Source organism: Mauremys mutica, chromosome 8 (assembly GCF_020497125.1).
Source record: "Mauremys mutica isolate MM-2020 ecotype Southern chromosome 8, ASM2049712v1, whole genome shotgun sequence".
Taxonomy (NCBI): domain Eukaryota; kingdom Metazoa; phylum Chordata; order Testudines; family Geoemydidae; genus Mauremys; species Mauremys mutica.
In genome coordinates, this window is record NC_059079.1 from 24649849 (window position 1) to 24669466 (window position 19618).

The 19618-nt window shown below is 38.5% G+C and overlaps 2 protein-coding genes across 21 annotated transcripts in view; one reads left to right on the forward strand and one right to left on the reverse strand.

The window, feature by feature from the left end:
• The window catches only part of NEXN (nexilin F-actin binding protein), a 55407-nt gene extending 48341 nt beyond the window's left edge, over window positions 1–7066 (forward strand). For 2 of the 5 annotated variants that reach the window (XM_045026389.1, XM_045026388.1), the window contains exon 13: window positions 6938–7066. In XM_045026389.1, coding sequence (XP_044882324.1) covers window positions 6938–6975 — 38 coding nt within the window. In that variant the 3' untranslated portion in view covers window positions 6976–7066. The remainder of the gene's footprint in view (window positions 1–6937) is intronic. The other 3 variants (XM_045026392.1, XM_045026393.1, XM_045026394.1) reach the window with 3 other exon arrangements.
• The window catches only part of FUBP1 (far upstream element binding protein 1), a 55113-nt gene that overhangs the window by 23089 nt on the left and 12406 nt on the right, over window positions 1–19618 (reverse strand). For 12 of the 16 annotated variants that reach the window (XM_045026379.1, XM_045026378.1, XM_045026384.1 and 9 more), the window contains 8 exons: window positions 19411–19552; window positions 17686–17846; window positions 16268–16422; window positions 16102–16181; window positions 11952–12080; window positions 10943–11017; window positions 987–1046; window positions 760–902 (listed from right to left, as the gene is read on the reverse strand). In XM_045026379.1, the coding sequence (XP_044882314.1) occupies window positions 760–902; window positions 987–1046; window positions 10943–11017; window positions 11952–12080; window positions 16102–16181; window positions 16268–16422; window positions 17686–17846; window positions 19411–19552 (945 nt within the window). Of the gene's footprint in view, window positions 1–272; window positions 416–759; window positions 903–986; window positions 1047–10942; window positions 11018–11951; window positions 12081–16101; window positions 16182–16267; window positions 16423–17685; window positions 17847–19410; window positions 19553–19618 lie in introns of those variants that run through there. The other 4 variants (XM_045026387.1, XM_045026383.1, XM_045026385.1 and 1 more) reach the window with 2 other exon arrangements.

Below are 19618 nucleotides of genomic sequence, written 5' to 3' on the forward strand. Positions count from 1 at the left end.
TCAGCATTGCTAGTAAGTCCTAGAATTCTTGAAATACCCACATATCCAACTTACCGACACAGGAGGTTTCATATTATTTATTGTAAAGCACAAAACAGGCATTTTAAAAGTGAAAGTATACATTGAAAAAGTACATTTATATCACAAAGCATTGACCACATAATAATTGCAAATACATTTGCTGGAATGTGTACATCTACACTAATATACTAAAAACAAACCAATTTTCATTTCTACACAGAAATATTACCTCCTATCAGTAGTGATAGATATTTTGTACATTTTCAAAAACACTATTTTTAAACCAAAGAAAATTAAGATCTTCATCAAGGCGTCTGCATCCATACATTTAACAAAGGTTTTTTCCCCCACACAATGAAGCAAATACTGTATTGTCCACTTCTTATTATTGGCCCTGTGCAGAAGAGATACATAAGAGATACACAAAAAGTTAAAGAAAATCCTTCAAATTGAGCTAACTCAGGAGTGAAGCCTTTAAGAAAGAAAAATTGGTTAATGTAAATGGTGGTGGCTTCTTGCATGATTTTCTAAACCCTGGGAGGAGAAAAATTTTTAATCAAAAGCACTGAACGTTCTGAAGAGATAGAGAACTCAAGTTACCAGATAAAAGTCATTTACTAATTATTCTGAGTTATTTTGCTAGAAAAAAGGATGCACACTCCAACGGTAACAAAACAGGAGACATGCGCAAAAAATAAATAAATTTATAAACACAAAATAATTCATAAAACTTTATACCTGTGGTGCTGGAGGATGCTGTGGCATTCCCTGTGGACTTGTCTGGGCATAATATGCTGCTTGCTGTCTGTAGTATTCAGCCCATGCTGCACTGTAATCAGGCTGACCTGGTGGGGCCCCCGCAGGAGCTGGAACTGCTTGACCTAAAATAAATTAGGAGTGCATAACTTTGTTGCTGTAACAAAGACAAAGAAGCTCAAAATAATCTCATTTCTAGCAAACATTACCTTGCTTCTTGTAATATTCCTCCCAAGCCTTTGAATAATCTTGTGGCTGCCCTTGTTGACCTGAAAAACCCCCCACATTTTAATGTAAAAACTCCCGTGTACACTAAAATTATACATATATACAAAGACAGAGGTATTCTGCCTCTCAGTTGATTTCAGGTCCACATAAAAAAAAAATTAAAAGATAGCATACATGTAAATATCAAGCAATTTACACAATGCTATTCTTCCTGTTGATATTAGTGAGCCACTTTTAACTCCCGGACACTACCATTTCAAATATGCTTAAATATCAACAATACTGATTTTACTACTTTCATGTGACCGAATTTGAGCACATCCTTTATGGAAAGCAGCATGCAGGAGTCAGGAAGTTTGCACATGAACACTCAAATTTTGTCATTTAGACCTTGTATGTTAATACTTTTAAAAGCAAAAAATAAAAAGGATTCCTGCTGAAATGTGTTCCAGAGCACACTGTTTTTTGAGGGGGGTGGATGACACACAAAAAATAACACTTTCTTTTCCAAGCATGCCCACTTGGATTTACTTGAATTGAATAACTGACAGTGTTTTCAGTTAAAATGCAGGTCAACAAGGGAGAGGAATTAAGTAGTCAGATTACAAAAAGTGATCTTGTTGCACAGGCTGCATTTACTAAGGGCTTGGCTACACTTACAGTTTGCAGCGCTGGTAGTTTGCAGCGCTGGTCATCCAGCTGTGTAGGAGCAGCGCTGGTGTGTGGCCACACTCACAGCTACCAGCGCTGGTGTGTGGCCACATTTGCAGCATTTCCAGCGCTGTTGGGAGTGATGCATTATGGGCAGCTATCCCAGCATTCAAGTGGCCGCAACGTGCTTTTCAAAAGAGGGGGGTGGAGTGGGGTCTAGTGTGACAGGGAGCGGGGGGAAAGAGAGAGTGGATTTTTGGAGCCAACACTGTGTTAGCTTCCTGACTTGAAAAATCAGAACATTTTTCCGACCCCTTAGTCTTAACTCTTAATTGCAAACAGCATGCAGGCAACACCACTCCTCCTCTCCCCCCCCCCCCGCTGTTTCCCTGCCTGCCTCTCATTTGATTGTTTACAGCCAGGTACAGATGATCACAGCAAACAGGAGCTGTGTTTGTTTTTTAGATAGCAGCAGCAACGGAGGAGCTCCACAGAGCTCATTCACAACAGGGAGGAGGATCTCATTTGATTGTTCACAGATTGATCACAGCAAACAGGAGCTGATAAGCAGCTCCGGTAGAAACGGGGAGCTCCGGAGGTTCACAACAAAACAAAGAGAGGCTGCATAACAAAACAAAGGGAGTAATTTAGTTTAAAGCATTCTGGGATATCTCCTTATTCCCTGGAGGCCAATAAAAGCGCTGGTGTGTGTCCACACTTGCAGCGCTGCAATCGCTACACCCCAACCTGGCCAGGTGTACAGCCAGCGCTGCAGCCAGGGAGTTGCAGCGCTGGATGTGTCTTGCAGGTGTGGACAGTTACTAATTGCAGCGCTGGAAAGCCTCTACCAGCGCTGCAACTTGCAAGTGTAGCCAAGCCCTAACACACTAGCTGTTAATTCATTAAATTTCAAGTTAATTGATTTGCTGTCTGAGCAAATAGAAATAAATCTCAAGATCTGTTTAACACTATTAGAGCTAAGCACTTCTATCAAAGAGCACATATTTTTATTAATATATTCCACAAAAGAAGACAATCCCCAAGATCCTCCTCTTTCCTCATCTCCAAATTTCAAGCTCTGTAATTTATTCTCAACACACAATAATTGTCTGATTATAATTAAGAACTATTGCCTCATTCAACAGTGCTCAAAGTTGAAAGCAGAAGGCAACAAGGTACATGGAATACGCCAATAACACAAGTTTTACTTTTTCCATCCAACAGGCAACGGTTATTACTAAAAAAACCTAAACCCAATAATATTACTATTTGAAAGGAAGGTCAAGGATGCCCCTAACCTCTTCCTCCCTCACCCCTCTGAATTTAGAAACCCCCGACTCCTCCTATTATCACCACCACCTTTTTGCATGACAATGGGGCATCTCAAGAGCCACAACACTCCAAAGGTGCTTTTGCCAGCTGCCATTATAATGGAAACACATGACTACTGACAAAATACTAGCACACATTCAGGTAGAGTTTGAGGTGCTCAAGATGGCTGGTTGAGATAGCCAAGGACACAGATTAACTGACTTGTCTTGATCTTCCAAAGACAAGTCTTTATTGAATATATGCATACTGATACATTAAGATATGTCCTAATTTTTATAATCTTGGCTAATAAGGTGTGTACGGTTCCTAGATTTTTTTATTTTATTTTGGGAGACATGGAGAGAGAATAGAAAACTGCAAAAATAAAAAGAAAACACGTCAGTTCCTGCAACTCAAACTGATCCCTGCTCACTGTGGTCATACAAAGATTTTAAACAAACCTGGATCTTCTGAGGAAACAAATCAGCTAGAAACAGAGTAAAATAAGAAACAAAGGATTTTCAAGAAGTACACCAGAATGAAAGACATCCCTTCTACTTTCCTTTTGTTTATTCCAATCCTCTTTTGCAAACGTAATGTGTAGGTCCCATGCAAAGGTCCAGTTCCTACATTTTGTAAATATGAGGTAGCCTGTTCTATCGCATGCAATAAACCTTTTTTTTTTTAAGTTATATCCCAAAGCACTCTCCAACTCTTCCCTTCACATCTCCAGAAGCCCAGTCTTCTATTCCTAAACATGGCTCACTAAGACTCCTGACAGCTCCCTAGTGAACGCTTTCCATTCCCGTATCTCAACCTCCCGACACAACCTCTCTCTTATTAATAGCTCCCAGATGGAGGGATTCACACCTCTCGATAGCCAAGATTCCTCCCTGGCACAACGCTGGAGCAAAATCAGCCAGTGTTCAGTTTATATACACTTGGATATTAAGTTTTCCTAAGGGTTAGTGATTTTTATCACTGTCGTATTACTGAGGTAAGGCCAGCACAGTTGATACCACTTAATCCTAGAAGAAAATTTTAAATTCTACTTTCTCTTGATCAAACTGTGTAGACAGATGGTAAAGCAGCTCTTCTGTTCCTGATCAGGAAAACTTAAGTTATGACCCAAATGGAAATTTATGAGCTGAAGTCAGGTAGTTTGTCATGTGCCATTTGCATTTACCCTCCTCCAACAGTGTGGTCAAAAGGTCTCAAATATCAATAGATACTTCTGGTGACTTCAATAGGAAATTTTCTTTCACAAACCCACTTTCAATTATAGCTAGAGATTTTGTATTAGACATGAGTCAAAGAAAAAAGTTAAAGTACGGTGCTGAAATGTGCAGTAATATGTATTGGTACCATGCGAAGGTTTCCAATTTTATAAATACGTGATAGAGCTAGCTGTTTTACAAGTTATATCCCAAAGTACTTTCCAACTTCTTCCCTTCACATCTCCAGAAGCCCAGCTGGAAAAGGAAGGTTTTGAAGATTCTTTCTGTATCTAACCATCTGTTTTTATGGAGTGCAAAAACTCACACGAAAACCAGTATCAAATTTATTATCTGCTGACTTACTTTGTGGAAGAGGTCCAGAAAGGATCTGGGTTAGACTACTTTTCTTGCAAATTCCAGAGACAGCTCAAGCTTACTCTTTGGAATTACTCCTGGGAGAATTCTGTGCCACTACACAATGCAGAATTTTGCAGAAATTAATGGTGAGTCGGCAGAATTTCCATTTCCCCCCATAGAAATAGGCTGTAGAGATGTTGGCCTCCAGTAGGAGCCGTTGGACCCGGCAGAGCCCAGCTCACAAATAGAAGACAAGCCCGAGGGGAGGGAGAGGGAACTGGAGGGTTTCCCTGGGCTCTAGGAGGGCAGGGTCTGTGAGTGTTAGGGGCGTGTGTGGGGAGGGGGGGCAGGAAGACATGCACCTGCAGCTAGCCTCGGGAGAGGGTGGGGTATGGGGTGTGAGTGTCTGGGTAAGGGTGGTGTGTGAGAGTGCCAGGAAGGGCTCCACAGCTGGGCTCTGGGGGGAGGGGAGGAGAAGACGATGACAAAGAAGCAGGAACTGGGTTGTCGTAGGGGTTAACTATTCCTGGGGGAAATGTTGTTTGCAGAATTTTTAGTTTTTTGGCACAGAATTTCCCCAGGAATAATGGAATTCTGGGGCTTCACCACATCCCTTCACTCAGGATGAGTCCTTCCAAAGCTGTTCTGAAACACTAAAGTCTAATTAGCATACGGAAACTTTTTACCAGTAATGCTTTATTAGATCATATTACCTATATACACACATGCATCTTGAAGAGGCCACTGTAGAAGCATATGAAAGACTTATCAAAGAAACCTTTGCCTCCTAAGAGAGGAGGCAAAGTCCCAGAAAAGCAGTCAATTTTTTTATTCTTAACAATTACCTCTCCACCAGTTAAATATCTAGGCTGTAGTGAGCAATAAGGAAGGAGAGGAATTCCTTCCTTAAGTATAGATCAAGTGTAGTATAGTACTTGGGGACCTCTGAACAATGCTTCTGAACAGGAATTAAGATCAAGCATTTTATAAACATGTTAATGGGTGACCAATTAGCACATTTTCTTGGCTTCTTCTGTGGTGGCTGATGCTTTATCATCTGCCAAGATGTTACTGCTGAACATTCTGAATGCTTTGATCCACTAAGACTGCTTATCTTTGAACCCCACTGATACAGAGTTTGACTATGAAAAATCTAGACATTTTCAGGCCCAGGTACGTAAGGTAACAGAAAACAATTATAACATCCTGAACCAGAAGATTCTACAATGATAAAATCTAAGAATGCGTCTCATACCCAGAATGTGCAATGCTCTTTAGGGTGTTGAAGCTTTGAGTAAAACTAAAGAATGAACTCCCTTGATGTATGGAAAAAAGTTCCTTTGTAATTACTGATTCTGGGAATTATTCTCGAATAGTAAGTGATTGTCTTTGTGGAAAAAGTAATAAAGCTTGTGCCTTCTAAGAGCAGACACCCTTCTTGCTGACATGACTGCAACCCGGAATCATGATTATGTAAAGAAAATATATGGAATTTACATCTTGTGTCTCAGTGAATATGTTATGAAGACCGCAGATCAGCAGGAAGAGAAGACAGGTCTGACTGCTGGTTTGGATATATGTACTACCCTATGGAATCTTGATCTATTTGCTTAATATTTCGATGATCTGTGCTTATAACACTATTTAATGCTGAGACAAAAAGAAACAGGTGGGAGTTTTCAGACCAAAGAAAACCAGAACTACAGTTTCTGATTTCCTAGGATCTCTCTCCAAGCATCAGAAAGAATTCTGTCCACATTTGTGTGTAGGCAGAGAAGATGAAAGGGTAGAAGAGTTTTACTTCAGATGAACATCCCATCCTATTTAGGACTTGATCAGTGACCAAGCTGTCAGTTTCAGGTAGTCAAGATTGGGATTCTGCAGCAGGCTCTGCAACAGAGCATCCTAATTGGCGAGAAATTGAAATTAAGACCATTAGGATAATCCCAGTAGGTCCAATCTGTGTTAACAATGATTATACCTTCATTTTTTTAATTGCTTCTCCTTACAGTGGAAGGGAGGGGGCGTTGGAAGCACACAAAGAAACCATTTAGGCCCTCTGTGAGCCAGAACATATCCCCAGTTAACCTTGGTCTGTTTCCCTTAACTCTCCATTCCAACTGGATGGAAATATACCTATATGGAGGTAGCTTGGCTCTTTGGATATTTGCTGGAATACTTCTTCATTCAACCCATTCTAGGTTGTTTATCTGATGAAAACTTAGTCCATTTTTGTTTTTAGTGTCCTTTTATTTTGATCATCTTGATTGAAATAAGAGAATTCACGCTTAAGTATTTAGACTTGAGATTCTTTGCACCCACTCATTGATTTATATATGTAATGATCATTGTGTTGCCTGACTGCCAGAACAGCCAACCTGATTTCTCATCCCTAGGTAGCTGGTTCTATGGAAAGGGCTGGCCTCTTGACTGAAGGGAAGGTTCTATTATCACATGGACTTCCTGTTTCTACAAGCAGAGGGGCAATCATATTTTCCTCTGCATCTTGTTTGAATGGTTCTGGAACTCCTGAAACTCACATGCAGCCTTGCATTTATTCATGTGACCAGAAGATCTAGGAGCTGCAGGTAAGGATGGACTGGTGTTTCTCCACAACGTAATACCTTAGATCAGGGGTTGGCAACCTCTCAGAAGTGGTGTGCCAAGTCTTCATTTATTCACTCTAAAATAAGGTTTCGCATGCCAGTAATACATTGTAACTGTTTTAGAAGGTCTCTTTCTATAAGTCTATAATATATAACTGAACTATTGTTGTTTGTAAAGTAGGTAAGGTTTTAAAAATGTTTAAGAAGCTTCATTTAAAATTAAATTAAAATGCAAAAACCCCCGGACCGGTGGCCAGGATCCGGGCAGTGTGAGTGCCGCTGAAAATCAGCTCGCATGCCACCTTTGGCATGCATTCCACAGGTTGCCTGCCCCTGCCTTAAATCAGTGCCTGAATCTAGTCAAGCTTTTCTTATGTCAGGAACACACTGGCCCTCCTTGTATTTATCAACTGCTAAGCAACTATGTTGCCTAACAAGGGGTATATATGAGTCTACAGTCCAGAGTCTTGCTATCACCACTATTATTTTCGACAAAACTTTGGAGGCAGAGGATAGCCCAAACTGCAATACTTTGCACTGTCAGCAGCAGTTTGGTAGGTGAAATTGATGAACTGCTGATGGCAGTTAAGCTTCTGCCAGGGTCCAGCAATATCAGGTCATATGCAGGAGATTCTGCTGCTATACTGGAAGAATGTCCTGTATTTTAATCTTCAGCTACCTGTTCAGTTTCGAGGTCTAGGATGATCTGGTCTGCACCTGATCTATTGCTTAATATGAAAATAGAGTAGACCAATGGGTATCTTTGGTCTTAAAAGGACAAGCTCTATTGCCCCAACTTGCAATAAATGTGTTATTCAGGATGGACTGATGTTTATTACTCTTCAAGGTCTGAGACAGAAAGAGTGAAGAATGTGGAGGAGACAATTCCAAAGTACTCTTGCTATGCTCTCTAGTACCCACTGTCAGGGTCACGAGTCTGAAGAGCGCGGTATCTTGCCTCCTAGCCCTGGGCAGATGCAGACTCGCTCACAGCCGCATTGATGGTTTGGACTGAAGGAGGGAAAGTGCCCATTTCCTATTCTGGCTTTCTCCCGGGCATTTCATGCCCAAGCTTTATTCTTGAAATAAGATGGCATCATCTTTGATGTTCGTAGGAAAATAACTTCTGCCATTGTATATGTGCTTGTAGTCCATTTTGACTATGCTGGAGTGGGTAGCAAGTAATTTGGTTTGTCCAAACTGTCACTTACCAGCTTTTCAAGCTTCTCCTCAAACAGCGTTCCACTTGAGAATTTTGAGATGGTGAATTTGCATAATGTAATTATCTGCAGTCCTGTGTTTAAGATGGAGTTGGTGGGTGTTTGGCCATGGAGTCTGCTGCCATGGCCCTTGCTGCTAACCTCATGAAAATCATGGACCCATCACTATGAATAGAATAGCTAAAAATAAAACTTTCCTCATAACCAACTTAAAACTTATGGTTCTGGGGAGCGGCAGCAAGCATTTGCTCTCATGAAACATGTAATTACCAGAGTAGCTCCTAGTACTACTGATGAAGCTTCTCAGAACCATAAGTTTTAAGTTGGTTATGAGGAAAGTTTTATTCTTCCTGCCAGGAATTACCATATGGTTTACAAGGGATGGTACAACTGCAACTATCGAGGAGGGAGCATTTGGGGTTTTGAAAGCTTACAGAGCATAATGTCTTGCTGACAATCTCTTCCCCATGTCAGAGATCTCTCATTCCTCCTTTACAATCTCTTTGAAGAAAGAGAAGAGGAACTGCAAATTCTGACTGAATATTGAATATTTGCCCTTGGATCTAAATTGTTCATCCTCCATTTTGGATGGATCTCGATGGGGAAATCACCTTCCTTCCCGTTTACCTTGAACAGGTCTGTGGAGAAATGACCTCCCCTGGTTCTCTGGCTCAGGCTTATGAAGGTTTAAAGTCAAGAGTACCTCTTTCATAAGATTAACTACAGCTGGAGCTGGAGGGGAAAGATAAGGATCTGGAATGCTTCCCAACTACTGAATTCCAATTTGTTCTGTCCTTTTGGAATTTTTTGCCTTATCTTTTGAAGGGTGAATTTTTTTTTCTCCATCTGAGAACTGGTCCCTTTTTCAGGACTTGCTCATGCTCTGAGCCCCTGTGCCCTTCTTCATCTGATATGCACTTAGAAAGGAAATGAAGGGAAAGGGCCCTGAAGGAGCCTAGACCCTCCTTCGGAGGGAAACCAAGTCAGAACAAATACCAGATTACTTGGCAGGACTGCAATTATCCCTTTAAGAATGTGAGAAGAGATTATAGACCAGTGGGGAGGGAGTTAATGGGAAGAATCCATGAACAGCAAGGATTGACCTGACTGCAGATTCACAGGCATTAAACAGGATCTCAATAGGACTGACTCACCCTTGAAGAGAAGTCTGAGCTGTTCAGCGAAAGAATGGAAAAGCCCAACAAACCGTAAGAATCTGAACGGAGTTTTGGCAGAGTGTTTTTAGGCTGGGAGAATTATGACATGAGATGGAAGGCCTCTTCCTGAGATGGAAGGCCTCTTACACGTTTCATCTACTCCATCTGGTCACGACTATCATGCTCAGGAAAAGAAGAAATAGAAGTAAAGGAGCCTGATGGATGATTTAATTTGGAGCACGATGCCCCTAAAAACTGCCCCTGGATGAGGACTGAAAAGAAGAGAAATACTGCTCACTGCTATTCCAAAGTCTGCTTTTTTTAAAACACAAGTACGGTAATGGAAAAAGTGAGAAATCAAAGCTGCTATTATTTGCATGGCCAGAGGCAGAAATTCTGGAGTATGCCTAAGGATAAGGCTGAGCCCCATGAACGAGATTATGTTCAAAATGGGAGAAAAGGTCATGACCCAGAAAAGTGAATTAGCACCTACTGGCAGGTCTGACACATCAGTGCCAAATATTCCTTCCTTATTCAAGGAAGGAAAAATAAGGAAATGACTGACAACTAAACAACAAAGTGAAACACATATCCCTTCAAAGAATCACAAGTTTCACTTTTATTTTTTTAAAAAGGCTAGTCAAAGCAAAGAACAAGCACTATCTTTATGATTTAGTTTATAGCACTTAGGTGTTCAACAGCTAATAACAGATTTAAAAAATGACATGCCATATAAAACCTATAGAAATGGCATTCATTTGTAGCAAGCTTTATTATAAAAAGCTAGAGTAAACAAAAGACAATAATAAAAATAAGAAGACGTAAGTGGTCATCTAAGAGCAAATGTTAAACAGATGAACTTCCAAACCAGGAAGACATACAACAGCTTTATAAAACGCACCTCGAATTTCCAGATTCCCAAAGGAAACATAAAAGAATGATCTCCAAATATTGAAAGATTTTTAAAAATATGTATTTAAGTTGAAAAAGATTAAAAAATAATGCTACTTTTCCACTCAACAATTAAATACGGGATCTCTCATATATTACAGTGTAGTTTCTCGGAAATCATGTTTGCTTGGTTTAAAAAAAACAAATCAAAAACACTTCTACATCTGGTTCCTCAACACCAGTTAGGGAGTAAAAGAATTTAAGAAGAAATATACACTTTCCCTCCCCAAATGTGGAACATTGCCCATTGCTGATCACTAGCACAATGAAAAGATATCTTAAAATTTTAATTACAGTCAGATTTCCTGGCACAACATGCTCAATTACTACAATAGAAGAACCTACGCCAATTGACTGTGGTATTATACAGTTATATTTTTATTGCTAAAACTCTGCCAAATCAAATGTGAACACCATTTTCCCCTTACAAAAGATCTACTTTTTTAACAAACCAAAAATGAACATACCCATTTTTTTGTAGTACTCTTCCCAAGCTTTGGTGTAATCAACCTGCCCTGCTGGTGCTGGATTTGGTTGTTCTCCTGATTTACAGTAAGTAAACATAATGCATGAATTAAGTTATATTTAAACAAAACTGTTGTATACCAACTTTTCCAAGCATACAGCTATTAATTTGAAACAAAAAATGGCTTAAATATTTACATATAATTTACCTATGAATGCAATTAATCTGCTACAACACACTATAAAAATAAGCTTATTTACTAGCCAATGCTAAAATAACAAAACTGTACACAATAATACTTAATATCAATATCTATAATAACTAATATCAAAACTTAATACTTTAAATTTCTCAAGAATGAAAAAAATCTAACTCTCACACGCTGTGCAAATGCCACTTGCAGTCTAAAATATTTTAGACCAGGTGCACACACGAAGTTGTACAGATATAAATCACGGTGTGATTTTATACTGATTTAGTTAAACTAGTATGACTTTGTGCTTGGACTCTCATATTGGTTTAAACCAGACATATCAATTGATTTTGCACCTGTAAATTTAAAAATCTACTTGCTTTACAAAATCAGACATAAAAATACACAAGTGTCACAGCACACTACTATGGAAAAAGTGCTTACTTTCTCATTTTATCTGTATGAAATTTTAGTTTCTACTGACTTCACTAGTGCTTTTTATGTAGCCAGTTGTAAAACCAGGCAAATATCTAGATGAGTTGATGTATCCCCCAGAAGATCTCTGCGTACGCGTACCTCTGGTTGAGAACCACTATTTTAAACATTATTCCTAACACTCATGAACCTGAAGCAAAGCTGTAAGTTTATAGCTTTGGCACTAGAAGTAAAGGATTTTCTAACACAATAGGCTAATATGCAATAAATTAGCCCTTGTATGGGTGAACCCAACCAACAGTAACAATATAAAAGTCTAGGTGGGCTACTATTTTCCTTCAGCAATGAGCAGTTTTTCCTTGTAACAGATTGATCTGTGTACCTTGTCCATTAGTTTGGGTTGTAGGTGGTCCACCAGGAGGGGCTGCAGGTGGCGGCTGTGCTTGCTGCTGATAGTAGTGAGCATAATAAGCTGCCCATGCTGCTGAATTGGGATCGGTTCCTGGTTTACCTAAGAAATAAACCATCACTTGTAATATATTGTGTAAGCAGTAGGCTTTGTAAAAAATTCTTACAGATCAAGTCTTTTTCTGGCATTCCTAATTTTTCTTCTGAGAAATCTTAATAAAATATTTAATATTTAAACATAGCTATATGTATATTGTAAATTCATTTTAACCCATTAAGATCAACTGAATTTGGTTATATTAAACACAAATACATTAAAAATGGAGGTAATGAAAAAATTTCTGAGCTAAGGTTAACCAAGTCAGCTTCGTTGTCATGTTTTCTTATTACAGCACACAATCTGTCGTGGGTGGGTGGGTGGGTGTGTGAGTATAGTAAATTACATATGTGCTGCAAAGTGTACTTTTGTACAATATTGCTGACTTATGGGTGTTTTAGAAGCCTAATTATAAAATGTACATTGTTAGAGGTGTGGTCCGGGAATTCAAATATTTTTTTTTAAATTTAAAATGTCCATAGCTCTGTAACATTGACATTTTTTGTTTTGTTCAATTAATATAATTCAGAATTTCAACAAAAGTTTTCCCAATGTAACCTCACACTAACAGCATCATTTTGGGGTAAGTATGGATATAGTGAGATGGTTTTAGCAATGGAGTTTCATTCTTTTAAGTAAGATTTGGCATAGGTTTGCAATTAACCTATTTTCCCTGTTAAAAATTAATGACAGTGTTAATCGTTTGGAATATGCAACAAGTATCCCAAGATCCTGAATGCACATCCTTGCATAACTATGAATATCAGGCAATTTTACAGTTTAAGCTGTTAAAAAGTATAAACCACATAACCACTGTTACACCTTCTACATATCTCATCATCTCTTTCCCTTCCATCCATTATTTTTAATTATAACTAGAGTCTCAAATGTCTTTGCTTCCAATCCCCTTGGTTCTCCCATTTATCCACATTCACCTTTTAGGAACAATTCACTCTTTCTGCTGAACAACATGAAGATAATTACAAAACCAGTTTACAAAAAGAAGGTTTCAGGCACATCAGGGACTGGTAAACTTCATGTGGCTCAGCAAAAAAATGTGATGTGTGTTCTTGAAGCTTATGGATACTTGTATATGAACATGGATGGCTGATCAACAGAGTTGGAGGCAAAAAAAACTACAACTGGGATTCTCAAGTCAGAACTAAGCATATGGGAAAAGGATGGTTGAAACTGCACCCACAGACGAAAACAGTGAGGGAGCAACACAAACTGAACAGATGGAGAGAATTAAATAGGTGCTCTGGAGAGAATTAATAGGATAGAGCAGAGGAGAAAAGAGAACCTAGAAAAGAAACAGAAAACAATGAAATATTACTACAAGAAAACGAAAGCCAAATACTGAAAATGCACACAACACTAAAACAGTACGTTCTAAATGTAAGAATTTTGAAGTCAAGTATTTTAAAACACTGGGCCAGATCTCAGGGAGAACATTTAAGACTTTTGGCTGGTCCCAAAGAACAATTTAGAGAGATTTAACTTTTTTTTGGAAGGTGTGGTGAAAGGGAAAGGGTTGCTGAAAGGGGGTAGTGTAGGAGCTGCTATGCCAGCCCTATCCCAGCACTAGGGGAATTCTTGTGTAGCCAGTTAGTTTGCTTTGTGGCTACAGAACAGAGCAAAACAAGGGATAGGATCTGGTCCATTGATTCCTACTTATTCTAAAACACTGATACTATAGTTCAGTTAATCAATTACAATATTTCAGTTTGATCCTATGATCTCTATGACAGTACCAAGCTAACACCTGCACCATCCTAATGCCAACCCTAACTGTAATTTGAGTCACTCCTTGACTGAACAGTGAATGTTTACTGAGAGAATACAAACACCAAGTTCAAAGTTTGTCATTCTTTTGCTTCCGCACTCCCATGCAGTTCACAAATTAATTTACTGAACGTTTGAATTGGGCTACCCATAGATGTAAACTGATTACAGTGCTCTCTAGTGTGTAACAGAAAAAGGATGAAATGAACTCTAGCCCCATCAAAGGAAACTGTCAGAGAAAAGTTACTTTGAATAGCTCTGCTTTAAAGAACTGAAGATGGGCACATTTTATATGCATTACTACATCTGCATCTCCAGTGCTGTTACATATGTCAGAAAACTAGAATTTGAAGATGCTTGACTGAAAGACCAGTAAAATGAGCAAAAAGAACTGCTCACAGTAGAGATGGCCAAAAGTTCTCCATCATTAGAATTGCTGTGTCAGGACTAGAATTGGTCAGAAATTGACTGCCCCGCCAAAAATGTTGACTTCTGGTGAATAACTGAAAGGCCCCTTCCCCCTCTTTTTTTTTGGTTTAAAACAAAATTTCAATTTGAAAATGCTGTAGTGACTAATGGAATTTAAGGTTTGGGTGCCTCATGTCCCTATTCTCTACAGCCCAGGCTCCTGGTTAGACTACATATCCCATATCTTCACCACAGTCCCCCTCCTGTTGATCTACACATCATAGGTGTCCCCAGCTGTAGTGTACCCCAGGATCTATAGTCCAGAAAGGGAATGAGAAACTATGACCTTGTCTACACTAGAACTTACTTTGGTAAAACTTACGTCACTCGGGTATGAATAATCCACACCCCCACCCAACCTTAGCGCCGGTTCAGATAGCGCTATGTTGGCAGAAGAGCTTCTCTTGCCAACTCCCCTTCATGGGAGGTGGAGAAATTAGGCCAACAGGAGAGCTCTCCCATCGGCTAAGAGCATTATCACCAGCAGCACAGCTGCATCAGTGCAGCTGCAATGCTGCAGCGCTTCTAGTGCGGATGTAGCTTGACACACCCATAAAACAGCAGCATTTCAAATTGGAAGTTTTCAATTTGCAGCCAAAACTGAAAAATATTCCCATTTACTCACGCTTGGTTTTTCAATTGAAAGCTAGACTTTTTCCACCGAAGCAAATTTCTTTTCTAAAACATCCAATTTTCATTCAAAAATGGTTTTGAGAGAAAAATTTTCAACTAGCACTAGTTGGGATTATTGATGAATCTTTTGTACAATAGACAGTAGGAACAGAGCCTCAAAATCATATTCGTGCTCTGCCAAAATGTAAATATTCTGCAAACAAACATGTGCCCAAGGTTAAAAAAAGGCAATGCAAAACTGAAAATACTGCATTTATGATGTTTGCATTTGGAAGAGTAACACCATGAATATTTGCCTCCTATAAAAATCAATTTCTCAATACGATGATAAATAGAGACTGTGATTATTTTCAAAGTTTCTTCAGTTGAAGATTTCTAAAAAGAGAATGGACTTCAGAATATTATTATGAACAAAATAATTAAGTACTGAGAATGAAATCCTAGAACCTGATGATCCTTAACAACTTCAATTAAATTAGAATAGGGACTGAAAAGTTCTGAAGAATACCCACCCCTCAAAACAGGGAAGAGAAACATGAAAAGTTTAAGCCCCTTAAATTGCTCCAATTTCATCTGAATCACCACCACTTACTCGGAAAAAAAATTAGTTACAGCAGAAATAGTGAGAAACCATGTTCACTAATAAATTAGAAGGGACATTGTAATGTCAAATGTAAAACTCCAAATCTATTTGTTGGAGAGGATCACAGAAGCATAACACCTCAGAGCAATGAATCTGACATAGTGGTCTCTCTGAAGAAAATGGGCACAAAGACAAAAGGCGAATTTAATAGGAAAAGAAAACTTCATTTCAACACCATAAATAATCCTGATATCCAACTGACTAGGAAAACGGAAGTGAAATTGGGATGCATGCCCCCAATGTTATGCTTTCCCTAACAAGAAGAAAGTATAGTCCAGCTTTTTCTGGCAACTGATTTTCCACAGTTCACCACCAACACATGGTATATGTAGAATTGCACATTCAGAGTGGATATCAATGAAGTACATTCCAAAGAGAAACAGCTTTTCAGATTTACTCGTACAAATAAAAACATACTTTTAAAAGCAGGCCATGTACAATCATGCATTGAATGTGTGCCTGAACACAACTTTTTGTAAAAAAGACTCAATTTCTTACCTGGATCTGGTGGATTTGGTGGCTGCCAGTGTGGATAGGCATTTCCCCACCCTTGTGGAGCATATGGGGCTGGAGGACCACTGTAAAAGACAAAGAGCCACATGCAATGAAATCCAATTTGAGAATCACCTTTTGAAAAAAATAAGATAATTAAAGTGTTACTTACTGAGGTGCGGGACCAGGAGGCCCTGGATTATAAGGAGCAGGATTATAAGGTCCCATAGGATTGCCAGGACCTGGTGGGCCAGGAGGTCCATGTGGGCCAGGAACAACACCATGGGGCCCATGAGGAACAGGTGGACCCAAAGGATTTACTGGACCCTATAACAGGAAAGAAGTGGGCAGGGGAAGAATGACCCCCATGTTTTCACACACTGGAAACATAAGTCTGAATTCCAATAGAGGTTCATCTAAAAGGTTTCACCCGGGTGTTCTCTACTAAACTTTTCTTTCCAAGTGCTGATTCATTAGGAATTCTTTCCTAGCTAGCACTCCAATGCCTTCCTCCCATTGATTTGGTTCTCAAGGACCACACCCACCAACACCCACACTGTTTATGGGCAACCTCTCCTAATAACCAACAACAGTGGGTTTAAAATATCAAGATATTCAAAAAAAATCAAAAAATACTTCATTATGTTGACCTCCAGAAAGGTCTTTATGTTCATGTACAACTGATGATTTAGAGACAGTAATTAGACAACCACTGGCTTAAACTTTACTAATAGGATTAAAAAAAGTCAGAGAATATGAATGTTCTGAATGAAGATATAAATCAAGTCATTCTTCATTTCAACCAGAGAATTCATTTAGAAAAATTAAATGTGACAAGTTTTACTTTTAATCAAAGGATAACATTTCAGTTCAATTCTCTGCAAAAAAGAACATTACCAACTACGCATGAGCTATGCTGAGCATTGTATAAAAATCAATACAGTTTTTTTAGTCCAATTGCTCACTGTTTGCATACTTAGATACTCAATTACAAATTCAGATGCACAAAAACTGAAAATAAAATAAGTCAATAAGAAATTATAACTATGTGTAGACAAACAAAAATGAATAGAAAAAGCAGCAAGACTACATTATGAGCCATGACTGAAACAGACATCTACATGAAGAGAGTAAGAGGAGTTTGTAAAGATTTAAGTTAAGTGTTTAATGTAGCTCTTTTTTTTTTTTTAAACTTAATAGTTTAGTGGACCCAAATTGGTCTCCTAGGCTGTCAAATTCTTCATTATCCACTGCACAGGAACAGCAAAAACTGCAACGTGGAAAACGGTCATCCTATCATCTTCCCATTTAATCCTTCACCTCTCAGACTACCATGAAAAGTGCAAATTAGTATGCGATTGTAAAATGAGACATGTAAACATAATCAGGTGCTGATTAACAACAGCTTTTAGTTACTATCAACCAATGAATAACATTTGAATAAGCAACCTAGAAGAGGGAAGAAATAGAAAGCAGCTACAGCCATTCCGTTCAACTTCCTATATTCTCTCAATTGCATCTTGAAGCAATAAGGTATGAGTGTACCAGTGGGCCTTTACAGCAATTAAAAATGCCTCCCCGAATACTCACTCCAATCTTTTCTTCTATAAGTTGCCGAGCATAATCAATTTGCTGTGGTGTCCCACGGATGGTAAACAACTTCATGTTAGGATCTGCATTTGGTGGAGGATTTCTCTGAAGTTCTATTCTAGCCCCAGATTGCTGACTTATGCTTTTGATAGTTTCACCACCTGTAATCAAAACATCCACCTTTGATGGCAAGACATTCAACTTACATACTAAATAAGGTATAGGCAAAAGCCATTTACAAGAAAGTAAGAAAACTACTGAATTACAGAGTTGATAACCTATCTATTCTTTTCAGTTACACAAGGTATACAAACACACACACACACACCCCAAAAAGCAAACAAAACACCAGCCCCAAGGGAAGAGACTGCAAGACAATATCAGTATCTGAAAACCAGCTCAGCAAGGAAGTCACAGAATAGTGCTTTTCTTGCATATGCAGACCTGTCACTTATTTAAACTGTAACAAAGTATTCGACAGCAAGAGCCACAGATGTCTAAAATTATATACAGATATACACACTTCACAGAAGTGTTCAATAAGATAAATTATGCATATAGAAATCAGTAGATTTTGTTAATTAAAAAAATACTAGAGGAAGGGAGAAAAAAGATTTAGTTGCGAGTTATGTAATACTAAGAACAAGATACAATACAGGGAAAAACAAAGAATGCACAAAAAGAAAGAACCGCAACTTGAATTTAAAAGGACACAATTTTAACTAACTAATGAAAAACCCACCTTCCAAATAATGTGCTTTAAAAAACAGACCAAAAAAAAACCCACAAGATTTTTTCCAGTCTGTTGAAGAGCACATACCTGAGCTCCTCTAGAGCAGTGCATGAATGGTGTCATCATATTAGTATGGATGACAGAAAATGCAACTGACCAAACAGTGAAGTTAATTGTTGAACATGTGCTACCAACTGCGCACAAGTAAACTAACTGAAAAGAACATTTCCCTCTAGTCTCCTCCATTTGCACTAATTTCAGATGTTACTTAACACTAATAGCTACACAGTTTTCGGATGGGAGATGCAAGCTTGTGTCCATTTAAACCATGCACTAGTATAACAAGTCAAAAGATGAACTACAACAGATCAATAATTTGTAGTGTCTGAAAGACTCATTACAAATGAGTAAATAAAAAGACATAGGTAACAATCAAGAGTATATATCTCTTGACAGTGCATGACAGTGTAGTGCATCTTAAGTTTTAATTATAATATTTCAAAGCCTAGTATCTTCTATAAATTGTGATATTTCTGTGAAGGTAAAAAAAATCTTAGTAATGAGACTTAATTTTAGTAGATGTTTGCTGAAAAGTGCAGAGATTTCTTGTGACAATTACAGTATGTGTGATAAGGAAAGTCTAAATTAAGATCATACTGGATGAAGAAGAGTTACTTGCACTTGCACCAACTGGAAGAATGTAAAAGATAAACATTTCAGCCTTTAGTTTTAAAAACTTCAGACTTCTTGTTATATTTAAATAATCTTAGCAAGATGCACATTACTCTGGCTACCAGAAACAACCACTCTCTCCTAAAGAAAAAGGAAATTAGTGTTGCATTAATCAACATGGATACAATGTGATTACATTGTTAAACTAAACTGAAAAAAATCAATGCACTTTTGCAAAGATTTCTGGCATAATTAATTACACAAAAACATTAAGTACTATGATTTCTAGTTAGAATATATTTTAATTTAAAATATATTGCCTTTTCCAATGATTAATCCAGTTTTTCCAGTGGGTACAATAAAATTAAATTCCTGTAATCCACCAGGAGGCCCCATGTTCCAGTTGCCTTGGCCTCTGCCCCTTCCGCGACCACCAGGTCCGGGACCACCAGGATTACCAGCCTAATGGGGGGAAAGCTACAAGTTAGCACACACTATTAAAACTTACTGCCTCATTTACCACAATTA